At 46.5% G+C, this 22136-nt stretch overlaps 1 protein-coding gene across 1 annotated transcript in view; it reads left to right on the forward strand.

Moving 5' to 3' along the window:
* LOC119711275 overlaps window positions 1-22136 on the forward strand; it is a 120104-nt gene that overhangs the window by 63367 nt on the left and 34601 nt on the right. Inside the window, exons 6-8 of the mRNA XM_038161231.1 lie at window positions 6940-6971; window positions 12066-12147; window positions 14257-14409. Coding sequence (XP_038017159.1) covers window positions 6940-6971; window positions 12066-12147; window positions 14257-14409 — 267 coding nt within the window. The remainder of the gene's footprint in view (window positions 1-6939; window positions 6972-12065; window positions 12148-14256; window positions 14410-22136) is intronic.

Raw genomic sequence — 22136 nt, forward strand, 5'->3', positions numbered from 1 at the left:
AGATTGGAGTTTAGGGAGAAATTCTTCCCTGGGAGGGTGGTGAAAGGATGGAATGGATTTCCCAGAATGTTGTAACACCAGAGAAGCTTCCCTGGATCCCTGGAAGTGCCCAAGGCCAGGGTGGACAGGGCTTGGAGCAGCCTGGGATGGTGGAAGGTGTCCTTTTATAGGACAGAAATATTTCTAATAGAATATTTTAATGTCTATCTAATAATCTGATAAAATATTTCTAATATTATGGCCATGGCATGGAATTAGAGGAGCTTTAAACTCCCTCCCAAGCCCAGCCATGCTGGGATTTGATGGAAGTTCAGCTCTCAGGGCTGGCTTTGGCAGGATGAGGGAGGAGTGGGAGCAGCAGTGTCTCAGTGTGGTCACCTCAGATGTGGGACAGCCTGCCCTGCTTCCCTCCCTTCCTGCAGGAAATCTGAGCCCCAGGCAGGCTGCAGGAATGTCTGAGTGCTGAATTCCAGCCTGCACTCATGCTCTGCTTTGCGTGAACAGCCGGGACTGGCAGAGGCAGCTCTTGCTGCAGGTACTCCCTTCCTCTTCCCCCGGTGGCCCTAGGAAGGCTTGGACTGGTGAACTGTTTCATTTCAGTCCTTATTTTTCGTGAGATCATAGCTTTGAGGGCCGATTGTGCATTTTAGTTGCTGATTCTTTACTGCAGGAGCAGGGAGCAGAGCCCAGGTTTCCCCTTTTCCAGGTGAGTGCCAAAGGCAGCCCATCCGTGAGCAATTTTCAGTGCACTAAATCTATTTTTTCCCCACAGAAAACATGAAAATTCCATCTTTCTTTCCCCACAGCTTCAGCAGGAGCTGTGGAGAGTCAGGACAGCTGGCAGCTGGGTGTTGAAGGCACTGAGAGCCTGCATGGGCAGCACATCCTCCTCTTTTTCTTGGTCTTTTCCCACTGCTCTGCTGCAGAAATGGATCATTTTCTAGGACTTTCCGTGTGATTTGCCATGGCCACTGCCCTTCGTGCCCAAGGCTGGGGGCTGAATTGAGTCTGACACTTTGGGAATTTCCCTCCTGGGCACCTCAGATCCCCAAATTTCCCTGCAAGGAATCCTGGACCCTTTCGTGGAGGGAGCAGATTTCTCCCTGTGGGAGTTTTACCTGCAGGAGCTGCAGCCCCTGTGAGGTTTTCCTGGACCTTGTGAGCTGCAGAAGAGGTGAGGGCTGATAGCAATTCCCTCTCTCCCACACCCAAAGGGAATTCCCAGCCCAGGCAAAAGAGCATTTGTGGAGCAGTTTCCTAATTTAGAGCAGTTGCTGGATGTTGAAATGTTGTGCCAGCAGAGCAATGTCCAGCTCTAAATTTGGAGGGCATTAAGCTGCAGCCCTGGGCTCTGTGTCCTGGTGCCTGGCATGGGGAGTGCTTCTCCAGGATTGTGGAGCAGCTGGAGAAAGCAGGCAGATCAGAGCCAGTGCAGGTGACAAAAAGCAAATGTCACTTGAGGCTGAGGCTGGGGGGAAGGCATAGGGATGCTTGGGGAGGGCACAGAGCCCTCAGCTCGTGTGAGGGCAGGGAGCTGCAGAGAGGAGGGAAAACAAAGAGGAAACAGAGAGGAACGAGGAGCAAAGTGTCAAAAAAATCGGAAGCCAGCGGGTGGAGGAAGGTGATGTCCCACAGATGGATGGGGTTTGGTCAATGTGTTCCTCCCCAGAGAGGTTTTTTGTTTTTTTGGTTTTTTTTTCAGAGGGGTCTTGACCTGGAGGGAGAGGTGGAAATAGCAGCTCTGGGTCCTGCCTCTCCCTCCTTCCAGAGGGATTTACCTCTCCAGCTCTGTGCCCTTCCACAGGGCCCTCTCCTTTTCCCCTCAGCCTGTGCTGTTCCCTGGAGCCCCCAGCTCTTTCTCCAGGCACTGAGGCTCAGCTGAGCAGGTCCTGAGAATCCCAGCATGGTTTGGGCCAGAAGGGACCTTAAAGCTCATCCAGTTCCACCCTGACACCTTCCACTATCCCAGGCTGCTCCAAGGCTGGCCCGGCGTGGCCTTGAGGACATGCAGGGATGAGGAGCTGTGCTCTGAGCAGCTTCTCTGTGAGCTTTCCACTCGGGAAAGTGTCCCTACAGGTCTGGAGAGGATGAGTCAGGTATGGCAGCGGGACAACACCTTCACGGACAACATCTCCTATCCAGCTGCCTTTGAAATGGAACCCAGACCTTCCAGCCTCTGCCTGCAGCCCAGAACTGAAGGCAGGAGGGGCTCCAGGTTTCTTTGAGCCCCTGCTTGTGCTGCTGGCAGTGCTCTGCTCCTTTCCTTCCCTGTTTTCTGTTCCGTTTGCTGCCGCCCTTCCCTCCCTCAGCGCCCTCCCCACACAATGGGCTCCTTTCTGCAGTGAATCCCTGCTCCACGCAGACACTGCTGGCTCCTCTCTTTGGGATGCCTTTCAAAGGGGAGAAGAGGGGAAAGTGTTCCTTGTTCCCAGAGCAAACCAGCACTGGCAGCCTGGGTTATTTTGTCGGACGTGTGGCTTTAAGTGACGCCTTTGCCATCTGTTCCGTCTGCTAATTATGAATGCAAAACAAACGGAGCCCACAATTGCTTCATTTAGAATAAGAGAGATGGCAGTGACCAAAACAGTTTTATTTTGGTGTCAGATGCTCTTTTTATTTCTCCTGTCTCTTCCTAATCCAAAGCAGGGCTGGAGCACTTCTCCCTCTCCCGTTTGCAGCAGTGGGGGTTGCTCTGGCAAACGGGACCAACTTCTGCATTCCCAGCCTTTAGAGCCTTTAAGAGACAATCCCACAAGAGCAAGGAAAGAGGAAAAAAAATCTTCATTTCCAAGTGATTCCAGCTTTTCTGCTTTCAATTCAGCTGTGCTGGGCTCAGACCTGCAAAGAGACAATCAGGGAACCTGCAGAGAGTTTGCCAGCAGCGTGTGAAGCCCTTCCCCAGCCTGTTCCACCCCTGGCTCCTCTCACCACAGACGAGTTTTGCAGCCAGCCCGGGGCAGGAATGATGCTCTCTGCTGGGGCTGTGTCCAGCAGCCCAGGAAATGTGGTTTTTTTAGCTTTTGGCTGTGAGTGAATCATCCCAAAGTTGGTGATCCATCTCCTTTGGTGACCGGGCTACAAGGAGCCCCCTCCATTTATTCATTGGGTGCTGTCAGGTCTTTAACATTCCCAAAATTGCTGCTGGCTTACTCCAAACCATGGGAAATCGTGGAGGTACCCCCGGCAGCACAGATTGATGTGACCTAGCTTGGGAAAATGGACACTCTCTTCCTCCTGCTTCTCTCCCCCCAGCCATCACTCTTGCTGTGATAATCAACATACATTTAATTGTATTTTCTGGCTGCCTCTGTGTTGAAGGGCACTGGGCTGGCAGTGGTTTTATGCCATGTTCTGGGCAGTAGAAGATCTCCCTCTTTCCTCCCCACAAATCTCCATGAAAACTTTATTATTTTTAAATTATTCTTGCTACCATCTGGTTTTCCTACAGTTCCCATTCAATTTTTTTTCCCCAGTTGGAAAGGAATGGCTGGGGACACTCTGCCAGTGAGAAATTGTGTCTGAAAAGTTCTCCCTCTCCGTTTCTAGCTCCCAGCAAACCTCCCTAGCCCAGCTGAGGCAGAAATAAGTGGAGGGCTCTGTCATGAAATGTCCAAATCTGAGGTGAAACCCAGCGTGGGCTCGGATCCCAAACTGGGCTGGGTTCCTCCAGCCAGATCAGGATCCTGCCCCAGCTGGAGGCCACCTCTGCTGTAAAAACGATGGGAAATGATTCAGGAGGTTCCAGCACGAGGTTAAAGGGTCTGCTGGTGTCCCAGGCCTGAGGGATGATGTTGCGGTTTAAACATTTGGACTGGAACCAAGAGATGTGAGAGAAATTCCAGGCTCTGCTGGTCACTTCCTCTGTCAGCTCCTGGAAATCTCTGCTGCTCCTTTTGCTCCCATCTCTGCCGGTGACCTCTTCAGTAGGGGATCAAACTGATAATCCAGGTAATTTTCTGAAATCCTTCAATTTAGGGCTAAAATATTGCTCCATCCCCATGTGCCTACGAGGTGGAAACGTTTTAAAGTTGGAAATTAGGGACAAAAAGGTCAGGAAGTTTGAAGGACAAGGATGAATGCCCTTTCCTCAGCCTGGTGACAGTGAGGGACAGCCCGGAGCAGTGACTGGGGGGTGGCAACACCAGGAAACCAAGGCAGGGTACATTTTTCCCTGGCTTTGGTTAGATTCCCAAAGAATGAGCGTCCACGAGCAAGGCTGAAAGGATCAATGTGAAGAAGAATTAATGTTGTGCCTCCAAAGCTGTATTTAGTAAGTCATGGTCCCTGAAATCCACTTAATTGGATCAGTTCTTCGCCAGTGTCACAGTCTGATGGATGAAGGCTTGTCCTCCTGGTACCTGGCATGTCAGGAGGGAAGGCAAGAAGGAAGGACAATTTCTGGATACTTTCTTTAGGTGTGCCAACATCTATTTTCTGCTAAATTAATTTATACTTGAAGATTTGTGTGTCTGGAAGAGTTACAGCATCAGCTGCCCTGGTTTGGTGTTAAAGTTTGCCTTTACCACAGCTTTAATTTCAAGCTGGAGGAAGGTAAATTTTCTTTTCTCTGTGGGATTTCTAAAACAGGGCATGTAGAGGTCAAAATTTCTTGCTAGAAAGCCTTGACAGGTGTGAAAAATTTAATCCAAACCATTCATAAGTCATGATTCTCTTCCCTGCTTGATGCATTTAACTGCTCTGGGACAGCAAGTCAGCTTTTATTCCAAATATCAGCAGTCTTGGGTCAAATTTGGGCTGTTGCTTGTCAGGAAAGGAAATTCTGCATGTCCTGGTGGTGCTTCGTGGCCCCTCTGAGTGTTTGCAGTTTCAGGCACCACTCCTGCTCTGCCTCAGCCTGAACCCAGAGCTGGAGAATTTGGATCTCGTGCTTCTCTGCCCGAATTGTGGTGCTCAAAACAAAAACAAAACCAAAACAAACAAACAAAAGGTGTGGTTTACCTGCTGTAGGAAGAGATTGGAGAAAATCTCATTTTCTTGGTGATGAGGCAATAAAAACCCCCATGGCCAGCAGCAGCAGCAGCAGCAAGGTGGAGTTTCCACGAGGGAAACTGCAGAAGGAAAAGGCTCCCAAAATTCAGTGACCTGAGCTGCATTTGCACCACATTGTAGGAACACCTGAGTGGGGTTTTCTCCTTTTCTGGGGATTTCTCTACTCTTTGGATGCTTCCAAACAGTTTTATTATTTTCAATATATTATTAGATGTTATTATTTCCTAGATATTATTAAATATTATTAGATATTATTATTATTTCCTAGATATTATTAGATATTATTAGATTTATTATTATTTCCTATATATCATTAAATATTATTAGATATTATTATTATTTCCTAGATATTATTAGATATTATTATTATTTCCTAGATATTCTTTTTTCCTACATTTCTTTTCCTTTCATTGGGATTCACCAGCTTGTTCCAAGTGGCAGGTATTATCCCAAAATATTTGCTGGAGGGGAAACAAGTCTCAGCCCCCCTGCAAGGATTTTATCTCTGGTTTAAATTCCCCAGATCAAATGCACGGGGAATGACACTTGCAATGATGCTAAAATGGAGTGTGGCTGCGTGGAGTAACGTTTAAAAATAATGATGCACCTCTAAGTAGGTCTTATAAAAGGAAATCTTAAACAGCTCCAGGGAAACAGATGCTTTGGGGGACTTGGGGATAAAAATAGTGGCTTCCAATTGGCAACCAAAACAAAAATGTGGCCCCACTCAGGCAAGCTCAGCAGCAGAAATTCCTCTGAAAACCTCAGGGCCCAAGAGTGGGAAGGTGTGAAGAGCACCTGGTGCTGCACCTGCAGTGGGGTTTAGCATCTTTTTGCCTCTTCTGCTTCTCACCAGAGAATCCTGGGGTGGTTTGGGTGGGAAGGACATTAAAGCTCCTCCAGTCCCACCCTGCCACCTTCCACCATCCCAGGCTGCTCCAGCCTGGCCTTGGGCACTGCCAGGGATCCAGGGGGATCTGGGCACCTGCCCACCCTCCCAGGGGAGAATTCTTCCCAACATCCCAACTAAACCTCCTCTCTGTCAGTTCAAAGTGATTTTTTCTCAGCTTTCTCTCCTTTGTGGTGTCTTTCACATGCTCGGTGCCGTCGGGAGCTTTGCCCAGGGTTCCTTTTTGGGGCTGCTCAAGGCTCGGTGCTTTTCTGGGATGAGAAAGGGCGGAGGCAGCCCCAGCAGAGCTGGAGGTTTCTGCTTGGCAGGGTGAGGCTTTCAAAGGAGAGCTGCAGGTGGCTGGCTGGAGGCAAGGGCAGGGAACGAGCCCTGCTCACCTGGGCTGGTTGAGGGTCTGCAGGGACCAGAGGTGTGTGGGCAGCCCCAGTCCAGCTCAGCGTCTGCTTAGGTACCAATTTCACTGATTTAAAGTTAAAATAACTGGGATTTCATGGACATGAGGATGTGTGGCTCCATCCCTTCTCCTGGCTCTGCTGTGGAAGAGAAAACCTTCTTCAAGAATCCCTCAGCCTCATTCCAGCTTTGTCCCTCATCAGCCTCAGCCACCCCTCAAACCCCATTCCAGCTTTGTCCCTCATCAGCCACCCCTCAAACCCCATTCCAGCTTTGTCCCTCATCAGCCACCCCTCAAACCCCATTCCAGCTTTGTCCCTCATCAGCCACCCCTCTAACCCCATTCCAGCTTTGTCCCTCATCAGCCACCCCTCTAACCCCATTCCAGCTCTTTCTGGGTGGACCTCAAGGCAGGTGCCTCAACCCCACATTTTTGGGTTTGGGACAGAAAGCCTGTACGAAGGAACTGAGCAAGCTGAGGACAGGGGAATGTTTATTTTGTGTGCTTTCGTTTATCTCAGAGAAACACTCCAAAGTCCTGGGTTTGTGATGGTTTCTGCTTTTAGGGCAAAAGCCGAGTCTCAAATGAACAGTTTTAACTTGTTGGTTTGGTATTTTTCTTTCAGGTGGGTTCTCCCAAACCAAGACAAGCAGTCAGGTGAGTCAAACCTTGATCCCTACTCCCAACTCACGGAATATTTCTCCTGCCTGGGGTGACATGGACAGGGAACCCTCTGAGGCTGAGCACAGGGAATTCCCTCTCCCGTGCTTTTGTCCTGGGTAGAAAGCAAAGATGATGCACCTTGGGGAACTTTGGGTTCCTGTCATGGGATGTGCTGCCTTCAGGACAATCCCTCACTCAGACAATCCCGGATTTGATGGGACTTTAAAGCCCACCTCATCCCTGCCCCTGCCACGGGAAGACTTTTCCTTGGGAGCTGCAAGTGGGACAATGCTCCGAGGTACAGCCCATGAAATTGGCTTTTCCCATGTGTGCTGCTGCTGGTTTTGTGGACTCCTGGATTGATGGAAATCCTCGTCTCCCCCAGTGCAGGGCACAAAAGGAGCAGGAGAAGCAGGTGTTGAATGATCCCACTGAGCTGTCCATCAGCAGGAGAGGATTTGAGATGGGCAAGAGAGGGAAGGAGGCCTTAAAGAAAGAGATGGATTTCCTGCATCCAAATCAAGGAACAGCAAAAAAAAGAGAAAACCCCACCAAGTTTAATCCTGTCCCAGACAAGGTCAGCAGGCACCACGCACAAATAGCTCAGGCTTTGATTTGATCTGCCCCTTCCTAAAAGTGGAAGGTGAAAATATTACATCCAAGTGAGTGCTTTGGGAACGGGCAGGGGGGGAGAACCGAAGCGGGGAGGAAAGAAAGGTTGTTTAATGTGGATATATGACCCCAGCGTGCTGGGAGAACGAGCCCCAGTGTCTGGTGGCAGCCAGTGGGTCGGACATTGTTAGATCTGGCAGGGATTCAGACATCTGCCAGGGAAGGGGGATTTTGTCAGGAGAAGTGGGAGAGGAGCGAGAGGGAGAGACGCAGCGAGAGCCTCGCGGCGTTCTATATCTGCCCGGATAACACTTCCTCTTTAAAATTCCCTTACTAAGCTGGGCTCCTATATTTTATATTCAGCAGCGAGGTCTCCGCCCCCCCAGCCCTCCCCACCCACCGCCACCCTGGCTGCCTTTAACTTGTTAAGTTTGAAAGATGATCCAGAGCCGCGCTCTGCTCTGCCAGGCAGCCCCGTTTAAGGCCAAGATTAATGCAGAGCATTGGTGCAATCGTGCCGCAGTGCTGCGTGATCGGAATACGAGATGCAATATGGGGGGAAAGGCCACAAATGTGCCTGGATTCCCACTTTGCACAAGTCTCCTTAGCAACTTGTCTGATTATTTTCTTCTTTTTTTTTTTTCCTCATTTTTTTTCCCCCCATACATGCGTGTGCAGCAGCGTTGTCCCAAATCTCCAGCGAATAAAACATTCCCCGAGTTTTTCAACCGCTTCCGTTGATGCTCTTGGTGTTGTTTTGCCTTTTCCTTTTGTTAAATTAGTGGCTGCATTTTTTATTTTCATTTTTTTTTCCCTCCCCCTGCAGCGAGTGCCCCCCTGTACCCTCCGGGAAGGATGGCAGAGGGGCTGGGGGTGGGGGCACTGAGATAGTTTTCATTGTGACTTCCCCAGAGTTGGTTCCTTTCCAGTTGCTCACATCTCAGCATGTGGAATTATTGTGCTTTCTCCCGATTTGCCACAGAACTGGCACTGGCCTGACATTGTTACTCATTGGAATTGTATTTGGAGCCGGGCTGATTTTCTTTTTAATTTTTTTTATTTTTCTCTTTTAACTTATTTATTTATTTTAATCACCCGCATTATTTTTTTTTCATTTCATAACAACCCCTTTGATTTTACAAACAATACATTGAACAGTCTGTAAAATGGAGGAGAGGAGGAAAAAAAAAAACCCAGCAGGGTGAGAGGATTGTGGCAGTCTGTCCCTGAACCCCATATTCCCCTCCCCGTGCAGTTTTTTTTTAGTTGCCTCCTGAAGAACCCCCTCCCTCCCCGTAGGGAGTGGCCTTTTAGGGATCAAGGTACGTTGGATTATTTTTTTTTTCCCCGTTTCTCTGATACTTTTTTAATAGCATGGGGCAAGAGAGAGAGGCTGAAGGGTGGGGAGAGCAGGGGAGGAGGGTGGAGAAAAGCAGAGTTCTCCTCCAAGCCCTGTACCTTGAAATAACTCAAGGGGAAAAGAGTTGCAGCCTCACTTGAGCTGTTTCAAAATCTTCCTGGGTGCTTTTACTTTTTCTTTTGCTTCTATTTTTTTTTCTTTCTTCCAAGGGGAGGGGGTAGAAATAGAAAAGAAAAAAAAAAAAAGAAACTGAGCCAAAAAACATTTTGAAGGCTTGATCTTGGCTTCTATACAAACAGATGTTGCCTGTCATTCCGTTGTTAAGCAGGCAGCAGATTGGAGCAAGCAGCAGCAGTTTAGGGGGAACTGCAGCAGAACTGCAAAGTGGGAGACACAGAAATATAGAAATATATTTTTCTTTTGTTTTTTTCCTATTTTTTTGTTTGGATTTTTTGGGGTTTTTTTGTTCTACACATAAATATTTTCCCCCTGGAATTATCTGTAATTACAACAGGTCTCTCTTCAATTTTTTTTTAAAATTCAATTTTTTTTTTTTTTTTTGTCATGGGCAAAACAACCCCAAAACCAAATGGAAAAGCAGTAGGAACTCCCACCCAAATTTTACTGAAGCAGCTATTTTTTTTAGGGCTGGTTTTGAGGGCTTTTTTTTCGTTGTTCTTTCTCACACGTGTAGGGAAGGGGGTTCTCTTGGAAATGCTTTGGCATTCTCGGTAAGTGAACGTTTGCCATCAGTCAGGTCAGGGATTTCTGGGATTTCGGGGTTCTCCTTGCTGCTAGCCCTGCTCCTGGTGCTGGAGGTGCAGCTCTGGAGCTCCAAGGCCTTTCTGTCTCCTCCCCAAGCTTTGGGAAGGCTGCAGGACCAGAACCTTGCTGTTTGTCCTGCAGAAATTCTCCTGGAGCTCTTTTGTGCTCTGCCTGTGCTGCTGGGGGTTTCATCCCCCATCCTTTTTACCCTCTCAGATTTTTTCCTCCCCGCTCCCTTTTTCACTTCTCCCCTCTGATTTAATCGCTGCCTGGCTGGGAGGAGAGATGAAGCAGCGAAACTCAGCAGGCTTTGAGCCGAAGGAGTTAAAAGTTTCTTGGCACCAAAGCAGCAGTTTAGCAACAGATCAGTTCATTTAAATGAAAGAAATCACAGCCCGAGCCATCTGATTTTGAAATTTCACATCTTCTGCTTCCACTTTAGAACAAAGCTTCTGTTTTTCTTTCCCCCTTTTATTAATTCGCGCTGCTTTTGTTCTAGACTCGGTGGGTTTGCACAGAAACTTCGGATTCGGGCTGGGTTTTCCCCTTGAATGGGAAATTGGGGGGTGCCCCCATCATCTCCTGGATGGGCTGTGTGCCCCTCGCTCCCGTTTTTGGGATAAAGGCTCCCTGAACAGCGGGGAGCTGAGGAACCGAGCGGGGATTTTCCCTGCCCACATCTGGAGGTTGTGTCCCTGCAACATCTGCAGCACCCAGTGGTTGCTCAGGGTTCCATTTTCCTGCGCTTTATGGCGTGCACAGAGCGTAACCCCCGTCATGCTTTTCATATTCCGGCCCAAAAGGATCACAAACAACTTTTTTTTGTTGCTGTTTGTTCATTTAAATGCGCTCGAGCTTTGGCACTGCTCCCAGGAGTTTTGTTTCTACGTCAAGGAAAATGAAATAAATCAACTCCTCGGCGGTGAAGTTGGGGATTTAAAAAATAATAATGGTTTTAAAAAAAATTAAAATTTAAATAAATTTTTAAAAATTAAGAAAAAAAAACAGGAAGAAAAGGAAAAATTTTAAAAAATTAAAATTGATCTGTTGACAAATTATAAAGAAATTTTTAAAAATGAAATTCAGTGGCTTACGCTGAAGGAATGTGTTTGGAGGGAGATGGGACAAGAGGTTTTTCCGTGGAGCTTCTTCCCGGTGGCATCGCATCCAAGAAAGGCCGGGATGTTTGGGAATGGCTGAATCCTGGCAGGGAAGAAGGGAGGGGTGGGCTGGGAGGAGGTGTGCAGGGGGGAATCCTCCTGTCAGGAGGCTGCTCCCCGAGCTCACCATCCCTGCGCCCCCTGATGAAGCCCTCGGTGGCGAGGGATGAGAAATCGAGGTGGTGGTGCTGAGGGGGGAGAGTATCAACCTCCACCTCTGCCGTGGCTGCTCGTGGCTCCGGCTGGTTTTGGGTTTTATCCTTCCCTGGTCTCCTGGCGCTGGGGGAACGCCAGGACCGGGAGCCGGCCCGTCCCCCTCAATATTGGGAATATTTCTGTGGGTGTCGTTGTGGTTACATCACAGCGCTCTCCTTCCTCATCTCCATTCTTGTGCAAAATTCAAATAATTCCCCCCCTCCCCGATAGCAGCTGTGCATGGGGGTTTGGGTTTTGGTTTTTTTTTTTTTTTGGTTTTTTTTAAGTCGCTCTTTAACGTTGCGAAAGGAACAATAAAATGAAAGGCAAAACCGGCATCTTAAAACTTGGCAAGTGAAAGCAGCTTGGACTGGCAGCCAAGAATCCTGCTGTGGTGCAAAAAGAATAGCATCCACGGAGCCACCACAACCCGGGGCTTCTCCTCTTTGCACAATCGCGTCGGCTCCGAGAAATAATTATTCCTTGTATCAGTGTTAAAAGAGTCAACAAGCTTGAAAAAGCTTGCTTGGTGAACCTCCTCCAGAGCAGGTAACGATGCTCCTCTTTGATTCTGCTCGCTCCAGCTGGACTTTTGGGATGAGGATCTGGAGATGAGAACTAATCACTTGCAGGAGTTGGTGCGTGCTGCTAACTGCCAGGGAAGGCGTTCGCCTCGCCGCTGCTTTCTTTTCCTGAATGGATTTGGTGGGAATGGGACTGGCAAACTTCTGGAGTGGTTCTGTGACCAGGAATGTTTTATTTCCACGGGTTTGGCGCGGGGGGAGAGCGCGAGTGGGTTGAGCCAAGGTGGAAGACGGAAAATAACCGTCCAAAAACAATTTAAAAATGAGGATGTTGGGAGGTGGGGAGGCGTTTCTCTCGTAGGAGCTTGGCTGTTCCTTTTGCTCCTAAAGCTGTAGGCTCTGGGTGTAGGAAAACAGCATCCATTCCTTGAAAATATGCCATGAAAATATCCATAAATATTTTGTCTTCCAGAGTACGTTCCCGAGGAGTTGGGCCTAGCAATATGGCAGCGCACGTTCCATAGGAAATCCTGCAGAATGCTGCTGCTGCTGAGGTAATTTGGATTCTCAGTCAGTATCTCCCTTTTCCTTCTAATTCCTTGCAATTATTTCAAGCACAGAAATCCTTAAAAAGTTGCTTTTTGAAGCTAGGATAGAATGCATGTGTGTGTGTGTATGTATATATAAACATTTATATATATATATGTATTTATAGGCCTAATTACCTTGGGGTTAAAACTGGGGAGGAAAGAATGGGAATCATTTCACAGTTGTGTTTCTTATTTGCCTGAATTTCGGGGCAGAAGGACGAAATGGCTGCAAACAGCTTTTTGCTCAGGCACACAATGCATCCCGTGGTGATCGATTTCCCTGGACAGGGCATTTCTGCTTTGTGGTTTGCAAGAAAACCACCCACAGACCAAACCCCAGTGCTAGATCTTTAGAGATTTTGTTTCTCCATATTTCCCTCTGTATTCCTTTGGATATAAATCTCTAAAATAGCCGCTTTTATATTGGGTTGTTACTGACAAAAATATTCTGTATTTTTGGCTGTCCCACGTGCCAGAGCCTTGTTGATCCTGGGATCACTGATACTGTAAAATTAATAATGAAGCAAAGTGTGCTCAGTGTAAGGATCTGAGAAACCTAAATATAAATCCCTCAATGTACAGGTGGAAACTTTTTATTTGTCACCTCAGCATTCGAGGCAAATTCAGGCTGCTGCTGATTGATTTGTTTGCCTCTGATGGATTTTCTGCCACTGTGTATATGTTCATCAGGTTTTCACAAGGTACAATGGCTCTGGGATTAATCAATGGGGGGAAACGTTTCCAACCCCACATCTTGGCAAATCCATGGCTCTCTTTCAATCCCCCTGAATATATTGGATACAAGTGAAATTCCTGTTTAAAAAGCAGCTCTCATTAAAAAAAAAAAAATCTGCATTTTTCAACAAACGAAACTGATGCTTTGCTGCTGTGTTTATCAGTTTGCTGCCTTAAAGCTTGTCCATGGGTTTGTTTTCCAAAAGGAGCAGCTTGGCTCCGGGATATTTGTCATTTGCAGCCCACAGGTGCCATGGAATGCCATCCCTGTGCCCCATTCCTGCAGGGAATGCACAATCCCGTTTATAGTGGGGATTTCTTTAGAGCTTTCCCAGAGATGGCTCTTGCTGCTTTTCCCCTTTTTTCTCCCGTTTTTCCCCCTCTGAGTGAAGCTCTGCTGATGGATCCCAACTCTCCTTGCTCCCTTTTGTGCTGGAAAAGCCAATCAGGTGGGGAGTGGGAGGTGCAGCGGGGAAAAGGGTGGGTTTTCCCAACAATTCCCAGATTTCCTGGAGCACGTGCAGGGCTCCTGGAAGGTCTGGCTCTGGGTGTCCCCTCCAGGCAGAGCTTGGGGACACGTGTCATGTGCAAAAGCCACCCAAATTTTACAGCTTGCTTTCTTTCGTGGATTTAAGCTGTCCCAGGGAAAGGAGATTAGCCCAGGAATTAATGGGAAAGGGAAAAAAAAAAGGGTTTGGAAATAGATAAAGTGAGGAAAATGTAACCTCATGATGATTTCAGCGAGGTCATCTGATATGAAAAAATCAAGTATTTCTCGGCCAGAGCCACTCAAATTAGCTCATTTCATGCCCATAACTGAATGTAAAGGATATTACACGTCAGGTTAAGCTTTTTTTTTACTATCCTATTCTAGAACATTTCTAAATCAATATTTGTTACCTCAAAATTGACATGCAAATATAAACCTTCTATAAAACCCATATAAACCCTCTCTCATAAACCATACCATACAGACCTCATGCACCATATACACCAAACCAAACCTTCTGTAAACCATACCACACAAACCTTCTATTCAACTTCTCAAAACTCTCTCCAAACTCGTTTCCCACAGTTAGGGTTAAGAAGAATATACTGAATATGAAGAAAACATTCTGCCTGATGCAGTTTTGCACGGCCCTGTGAGGCCGAGGGCAGGATTCCCTGTTACAGGGAAAAATCCTGGTGCTCCCGGCAACAACTGACCCTAAAATTGTGCCTTGAGGCCCTGTTGGACAACCTGGATTTTAACCTCAGGTTGCCTGCAATAAATGAGCTTTGTGGTGGAGGGCTGGGGTTATTTTTGGCTGGCTAACATTTGTTGTGTTCCATTTGCAGCTCTGTTCCCAAGGAGGGCACAATCCCTGCCCCGCTCCAGCCTCGACCGCTGCAGGGACTGAGTTTTCTCCACCCCAAACTCTGGATTTTCAAAGATGCCGCAGCACGAATTTTGGCTGCTGAAAACTTTGGGAAAAGCCGGATGGTTTTAAGGTGAGTGTCAGCAGAGGGATGTGAAGCTGGAGGATGAATTTAGATAACCTTTGGGCAGATGGTGAAAGCGTAACATCTATAACAGGAGTGTCTTGCCACCCAACGATTCCAAATAAAGGAAAATTGTATTTTATAATTGCATATTTACCAGGCTGGAAAGGTTGAAGTGATTTATTTTAAGAACCTGAACCCAAAAATAAAAAAAAAAAGAAGAGGGAGAATATTCGAACAGCATCCAAACAGCAAAATTCGTTTCCAAGTGGTGCCTGTTTGATTTTACAGAGGATAATGTTAACTTTTATAATTATTAACATTATAATATTAATGGAGTTTGTCTCCTGAAGGAAAAGAAGGGGAAAATTGGTGACACTTTGAGCAAGTGATTTTTCCCCACCAGCTCCATGTGGAGCTCACAGCCAGGCTGCTTTTCCCCACCAATAAAATGGGAAATATTCCTTCCACAGGAAAGAAAACTTGGAAACCTCGGGGGAAGCAGGGGACACCTCCTGCTTGCGGTGGCAAAACTTTGCTTTTCCAGCTTTATTAGAAAAATCCTAAAGAACTTTTATGTTTGTCTGTGCGGAAGAAATGCAGGGTTGAGGTTAGGGGGAGTTGCCAGCTTGTTCAGCAGGGTGACAGGGGTTTTGTTTTTTGCTTTAAAAATAGAATTAAAGTAGAACCCCAGCCCAGTAATGACTTCTCTGAAAGTTAAAACAACTCTCAGGCAGTTGCTTCCTCTGCCAGGCTGCCAGAATGGAAACAACTTTTTGCAGGGTGGGGGGATGGCTGTGTGTTGGAATTATGTTTTTATCCCAAAATTTTGCTGTTGGATCATTTCCTACCCTGTTTTAGTGATGTACCTCCAACGCCGCTTGTTAATTTAATTCCTGTTCACCTCAGTACTGTGTAAAATTCTGCCCAGCAGAGTGCTTGTGAGGAAGAACCCTAGATCAGCTTTCTTTTGGTTGGTTTAAAGTTTTATTTTATTTTCTTTCGCTGATTTTCTGAAGGCTCCCATGGGAGTGCAGGAACCTGTGGCTTTATGTCAGAACAAAATCAATGATCCCCTCTGCCCCCCACCCTCCAAGGAGGGGCTTTGAGACAACGAAGACTCCTGGCTAACACTCAGAAATTCCACTCGCAGAAAGGTTTTTCCTCTTTCCATCACCCCCCGAAAGTGACCCCAAACCCTGTCAGTGCCAGCAGGAATCCCTGCCTGCTGCCACAAACCCGTAGATCCGAACTTGTGCTCATATTCCACACAAGCTTGTATCTATAGGTCTGTGGCTGGCTGGCAAGTGCACCCTGGGTTCTCTCTCTCCTCCTTCTTTTCCCCCCTCGTCCCTCTCATATTTTTATGTCTTTTTAATTAATTTTGTTTGGAGGAATATAAAAGCGGAGCTGCAAATCTCTCCCCTCGTGCAAAGGGGTGTTGGCTGGGATGCTGCTGAGGAAGAGGGGATGGGGGGAATGGATTTGACACCAGGGATGAAGAAATGAAATCCCACCCATGGCCTGCCCTGCTGATGGGGACGTGACAGCGAGCATTCTTGTGTTGATTCTGGAGCAGACAAAATAATTTCATTTCTAAAGTAATGTGGAGTTGTTCTTTCCTCGCTTGGTCCAGGGATTTGTGAGAGGAACAATCGCTTCTCCTCCTTTTTATCCAGGAACTTGGAATCCCTTCTCTGACACAGGAGGGGCTTGGCCCTCCAGCTCCTCTCTCAAAAATCTGTTTGTTATAGAGCCCCATTCCTCCCAGTTTCGTGGTATTTGCGTCTTTTCAAATGGTTTTTAAGAGAAAAGAATCATGCTGGAAAGTCCAAAAGAAGCGGTAGGGCAGGAAAAACCCATGGGAGCAGGCAGTGCAAAGGCTGCTGTGGAAAAGCAACCTTTAATGCTGGGAGAGGGGAACAATTATTTATGAAGAAGTCACTTTTAAAAACCCCAATGTACAGATTCTATATGAAAATGGTTAGGCTGTAAACTCAAAATAAAGTCTGACTGTTTCTTTCCAGCAGCTTTCAGTGTGAATTCCACCGGCCAAAAAAAAGGGGTTTTTTTTCCCTCTCTTTCCTGAATTTCCAGGGTTTTCTCTGTGTTTTCTATTTATTCTAGAAGTTTTCTATTCATTATATTAAAATGAAGTCAGGGAAGTCCAACCACTCTTCTGTGAGCTGAAACTAGGATTAAAAACAGGGGAAAAAATTGCATTTTGGTGTCCTGTGTGATGCAAAGTTGGTATAAAACCTGCTCCTGAATATTCCGCAAATGTTTGGATGGGAAATCAAGGAGTAAAAGCTGATGAGTCGTTTCCAGCAGATCTTTTGCTCCTGGCCTGTTCCGGGGTGGGATTTTACCCCAGACAGGCACCTGGAGCCAAGCTCTCCTTTAGGGTTTTGACCCATCCAGGGTGGGATGAGCAGGGGCTCGATGGAAGCAGGAGGAGATGGGGACAGTAAAAACTGGTTTTCCCCGGAAGATCTGTGAAGAACCTGGGCTGCTTTGGGGTTGGTTTTTTAAATGCTGTGAATGTTCATCGCCTTGGGTTCCCACGTGCTGGCTCCAAGGGGAGCATGGGCTGGTTTAGGCTGAGCTCCAAGGAGAAATGAGCTGGTAAATCCCAATAAAATCCATATTTCTGGAGGGTGGTCTCTCCTCTGTGAAGCCATTTGGGGTAGAATGGGCTGAGAAAAGCCTGGAATTTGTCAAGGATGTTCTGGCACTCCAGGTGACATTGCTTGGAGAGTGCCAGCAACCCCTGGCAGGGGAATTGGGTCAGACATGTCCCAAAATGAGGTACCACCATGTGGTTTGCTATTTTTTTTTTAAATTAGGAAATCAATACTTGAATCATAAAAGAGGAAAGACGAAACAGATTTCTTTTTTTCTACTCTGTAAAATATTTTAGTGCGATTTCTCTCTGAATAAGTTGGGACCTGCTAATCAATATCTGATTTTCTTTTTTTTACCTCCTTTTTGGTGAGAGGCTTGGTCTAAACACAGCTGGATGCTTAGAAAGGAAACTTTAGAGAAGTGGCAACAGAAGTGGGGCGAGCTGCTGGGAGGAGGAGCAGGGAGTTATTTGTGAGGCTGAGCCTGTTTGCTGATTGCTCCTGGTTTTTTGGGGTGAGTTTAGGGTTTGCTGTGGCCTCAGCTTTGTGGGACAGGCTCAGGGAGGATGGAAGGAGGGCACCTCTGGGAGCACCAGCAGCTCAGCTTCTCTGAGCTCAGCTTATCTATAAACCCAATCAAACCTGTTCTCACTGAGTTTTAAAGTGCATTTCACTTTAATGTGCATGTCCCATGTTCGCTGATTGCTCCTGGTTTTTTGGGGTGAGTTTAGGGTTTGCTGTGGCCTCAGCTGGGTGGGACAGGCTCAGGGGGGATGGAAGGAGAGCACCTCAGGCAGCAGCAGCAGCTCAGCTTCTCTGAGCTCAGCTTATCCAATAAACCCAATCAAACCTGTCCTCACTGAGATTTCAAGTGCATTTCAGTTGGTCTCCCGTTAAACTGCCCCCAAATTCTGCCCCTTTGCTTCCCAGCCCTTTGAAAAGCCCTGCATTGTGTTTCCAGCCCTAATTTGTATTTCTTTGCTGCTGCCTGTGTTCCCCTGCGCTTCATTAAATTCTCTGGTGAAACTGGAGTCTGACAAAGCGATGTGAAGAGCCTGGAAATGTGTCTTCCTTTGAGGGTGGAGGGGAATAATTGGAGCCTGGGCAGCTCCTACCTGTGCTTGCAGGTTTTAAATTATCATTATTATTTCCCCCTTTTAAAAATTATTCTTCATGATATTCATTATTTTATAGTCATTATTATGAATATAATTCATTATTATGCATTGTATATAATATGTTATATGTGATATATGATACTTATGATATATAATATATATTATATAAAATGTAATATATATAATATAATATATATAAAATATATAATATATAATATAATGTATTTATAATACATTTATAATGTATAATGTATAATATAATATATAACATATAATATATAATATATTATATATATAATAGATAATATATAGTATATAATATAATATATAATATATTATATATCATGTATCATATATCATATATAGTATATAACATAAAATATAAAATATAAAATATAAAATATAAAATATAAAATATAAAATATAAAATATCAGCTACTGCGAGCAGAGCCCTTCACCCACCTGGAGGCTGCAGGGGGACTTAAAGATGCCCTGCTGGGATCAAACCAGAGCACCTGGACATGGGAATTACCCCAAACTGTCCCAATATCTTCTCCAAAAACCAGTGCCTTCACTAGTGCAGCTCCTTTCTCTGGAAATGGGCAGAGTGGCTGCTGTGGAGGTTAAAAACCCCTCCTGTGTGGCTGCATCTGGGGAGGTTCTGCTGGGCTTGCTTCCTTTGGCCAGAGTTAGACTTGAAAGCATCCGAAGTTCTTCTTTGAGGAAGCAAAGCTTGCCTAAATCTCCTCTTTTTTTCCCTTTATTTAAAAAAAATAATATTTTAATATTCATATTTTAATTATAATTTTTTTACATATTTAATATTTTACTACATCTTCTTTTTCTCCCTCAAAACATCCCTGTGCCATTTCTCACTGACCATTTCTCCCTCCCGTGGCTGCCTGAGAGCACCTGTACGGTCTCCTGCACCCAGGGCTGCCTCGTGGGGCTGAAAAAGGAATTTATTTGTGTGCTCCCTCCTTCCCCAGCCTGGTGAGGAGCACAGTGAGCCCTTGTCAGCAGAGGAGCACACAATGGCACTTGGGTAATTAGAATAACCATATGCAGTGGCAAATGGGATTCGTGCTAAGCAGAACGGAATTGTGCGCCCTGGAATTTGAACCGTATCCAAATACTCTTATTCAGATAGTCAAATCTGGTTAAACTCTTAAAAGGCAGATAAATTTCACTATTCTGGTTATTTCAGTAATCTGATTTTTTTTTTTTTTTCCCCTCACCTCCTCCCTCTCTTTTTGTTTATTTGCTTCTAACCAACAAGGGAGGAGATAAGGAGAGGATTTTTAGGGGAGGGATCCAAGCCACCTGCCCTGGAGCCAGGACTGCTGCGAGGCTCAGGAGCGTTGCAGGAGGGGCATTCCCTGAGCTGCCAGTGCTCCAGGCGGGTTGGGGGGCCTCTGGTTGGATTTTTGCAGGTTGATGGTGAAATCCAGCCCCAGCAATCCACCCTGGAGGTGGCACCAGGTGTTGCTTCAGCTTCCCATCAGTTCCTTCCTTTTTCAGCATGGGGGTGAAACCAGCCTTGGCTCCTGGTCCACATCACTCTGTGCAGGGTTTCAGTCACAAAGCAGGCCTGGCATAAGCCAAAAAATCCCCCCCAAAAAAAGTTTGGGGGTCATTTAGAGTCATCAGGACTTGTTGCTTGTGCCACTTTCCCCCCTTAGATCAGCACGGGGTGTTCAGGTTCTGTTGTGTCACCCAGAGCTGATGCTCCAGCTCCTCCCAAAAGCCACATTTGGTTCAGGAGTGAAAACCCAGCCACCTTTCCCCTAGAAAAGCCCAGAGACTGAAATGTAACATTGAGCAAACCTTCAGATTGCTGCAACCCCGGCTAAAAGTTGAGGCACGGTTTTTGTCATGAGTCGAAACATTTTGGAGAGCTTTCAAAATATTTCCTTGCTCTGGATTTCAGCTGAGCCCAGATGAGGCTTCTTCCCCTGCTTTGCAGTCTCTTGGACTTCCAGCCCATTTTAGTGTGTTTGCCAGACTTCTAGGAGAGCTCTCTGAGCTGGGGGTAAACCTTTGAACCTCTTGAGGTTCCTCGTTACAAGCAACTTCTAAGAAAGTTTCACCCAATGAAGCTGAAGGAGTGAGGTGAGCAGCAGGAATCATGTCAGCATTTCCTCTGTGAAACCCCCTCATGTCTGAAAAAAAGGAGAAATGATCACTCCAGGCTGAAATTTGGCAAAGGGGATCTCAGCCCTTCAGCTGCGGCACTTGGAGTTTTTTTGTATTTGTGGCATTTGTGGGTTTTGCATTTATTTTTTGCTCGATGACTTCAGGAAATGCATTTGCTTTGGGAGTATTTTCTGTTCTGCCACCCCCTCCTTGGCAAGCCCTGCCCGGGATCTGGGAGGGAAGGTGAGCTCCTCCTCCTTCTGCATCGTCCACAACCCGAAAGGTTCAGAGCCAAAGCTCAGCTGATGATTTTCCTGATTATAATGGGACAAAAATTCACTTTCCCTGCCCATGCACAGTGAGTGCCCACTGCTGGAATCCTGTCCAAAGTCAGCAGGTCTGTAAATGCATATAAAGCGTGATTTAGGGCAGGGGGTTAATGCATGAATCACTGTTTTGTGGCATTATTTGGGAATATTCTGCCCTCTGCACCCCTCAGCTGATGATTTTCCTGATTATAATGGGACAAAATTCAGTTTCCCTTCCCATCCACAGTGAGTGTCCACTGCTGGAATGCTGTTCAAAGTCTGTAAATGCCTGTAAAGTGTGATTTAGAGCAGGGGTTTAATGCGTGAATCACAGTTTTATGGCATTATTTGGGAATGCCAAATAATCTGGGTTCTGCCCTCTGCACCCCTGCTTTTCTGTGTGACTGAACTGCTGCTTTCCACTGTTTGAAAAGAATGGGATATTCCAACCAGGCAGCTCCCAAAAACCAGCCTTGGCTTGGGATTCTCACCTCACTCTTGGAGAAGGTCAGCAGGAAGTGTGGGAAGGGGAAGGAGCTTTGTGGATTTTTCTCTCACCTGAAGCCAGTGAGGGGAACAGGCAATTAAACCAGTGAGGAGTGAAAACTTCCCAGTCCAGGCTAAAGCTTGGTGTCTCCTGAGGTCAGTGGCGTGGGCACGGGGGAGCTCCAGAGCTGGAGAGCCTGAGAAGACCTCTGCTCCAGTGGAATTCTGTCTCTTTTTGGAAAGAAATATTCCCTGGATGTGAACCCCAGCATTTCCGTGGTAGGGCAGCAGCTGGAGTCGCGTTTCCTTCAGGAATCAGAGAGTTACAGGGAGAGAAAAGACACGATTTTTTAATTACACTGGAGCTTTGGAATAAGGCTGGGCTGGGCCAGAGATTCCCTTTTGTCCCCAGAAGGGTGAAATCATTTCTGGGATTCTGAAGCAGCAAGAGGCCTGAAAGGGGTCCCGGACAAAAGGCGCTGGGGCCCCTGAGCTGATTTAGGAGCACAGAGCCCCACATGTTCAACAGGAGCTTCCTGACATCGATTTGGTATCGCAACATTGTCATCAGATGACAGATTCGCCCTAATTGCGTAATTAGGTATGATTGTGCTAATTGGGTAAAGACGTAATTGAGAAAAATCACCAGAAAACAAACAGGCAGCTCGGTGCCGCCACGGGGAAGTGCCACAAGGGCTGTGCCTGCCTCTGCTCTGCTCCTCCCCAGGCCAGGCAGGGACAGGGGACACGAAGGGGCACAAATAATGGCACAAATAATGGCAGAAAAAAATGGCACAATGGCAGAAATAATTGCACAAAAAATGGCACAATAATGGTACCGACAATGGCACAAATAATGGCACAATAATGGCACAATGGCACAAAAAATGGCACAAATAATGGCACAAATAATGGCACAATGGCACAAAAATGGCACAAAAAACTGGCACAATGGCAGAAATAATGTCACAAATAATGGCACAAAAATTGGCACAAATATTGGCACAAGCATTGGCACAAATAATGGCACGAATAATGGTGCAAATAATGGCACAAATAATGGC

This window comes from Motacilla alba, chromosome 24 (assembly GCF_015832195.1).
Source record: "Motacilla alba alba isolate MOTALB_02 chromosome 24, Motacilla_alba_V1.0_pri, whole genome shotgun sequence".
Classification (NCBI taxonomy): Eukaryota; Metazoa; Chordata; class Aves; order Passeriformes; family Motacillidae; genus Motacilla; species Motacilla alba.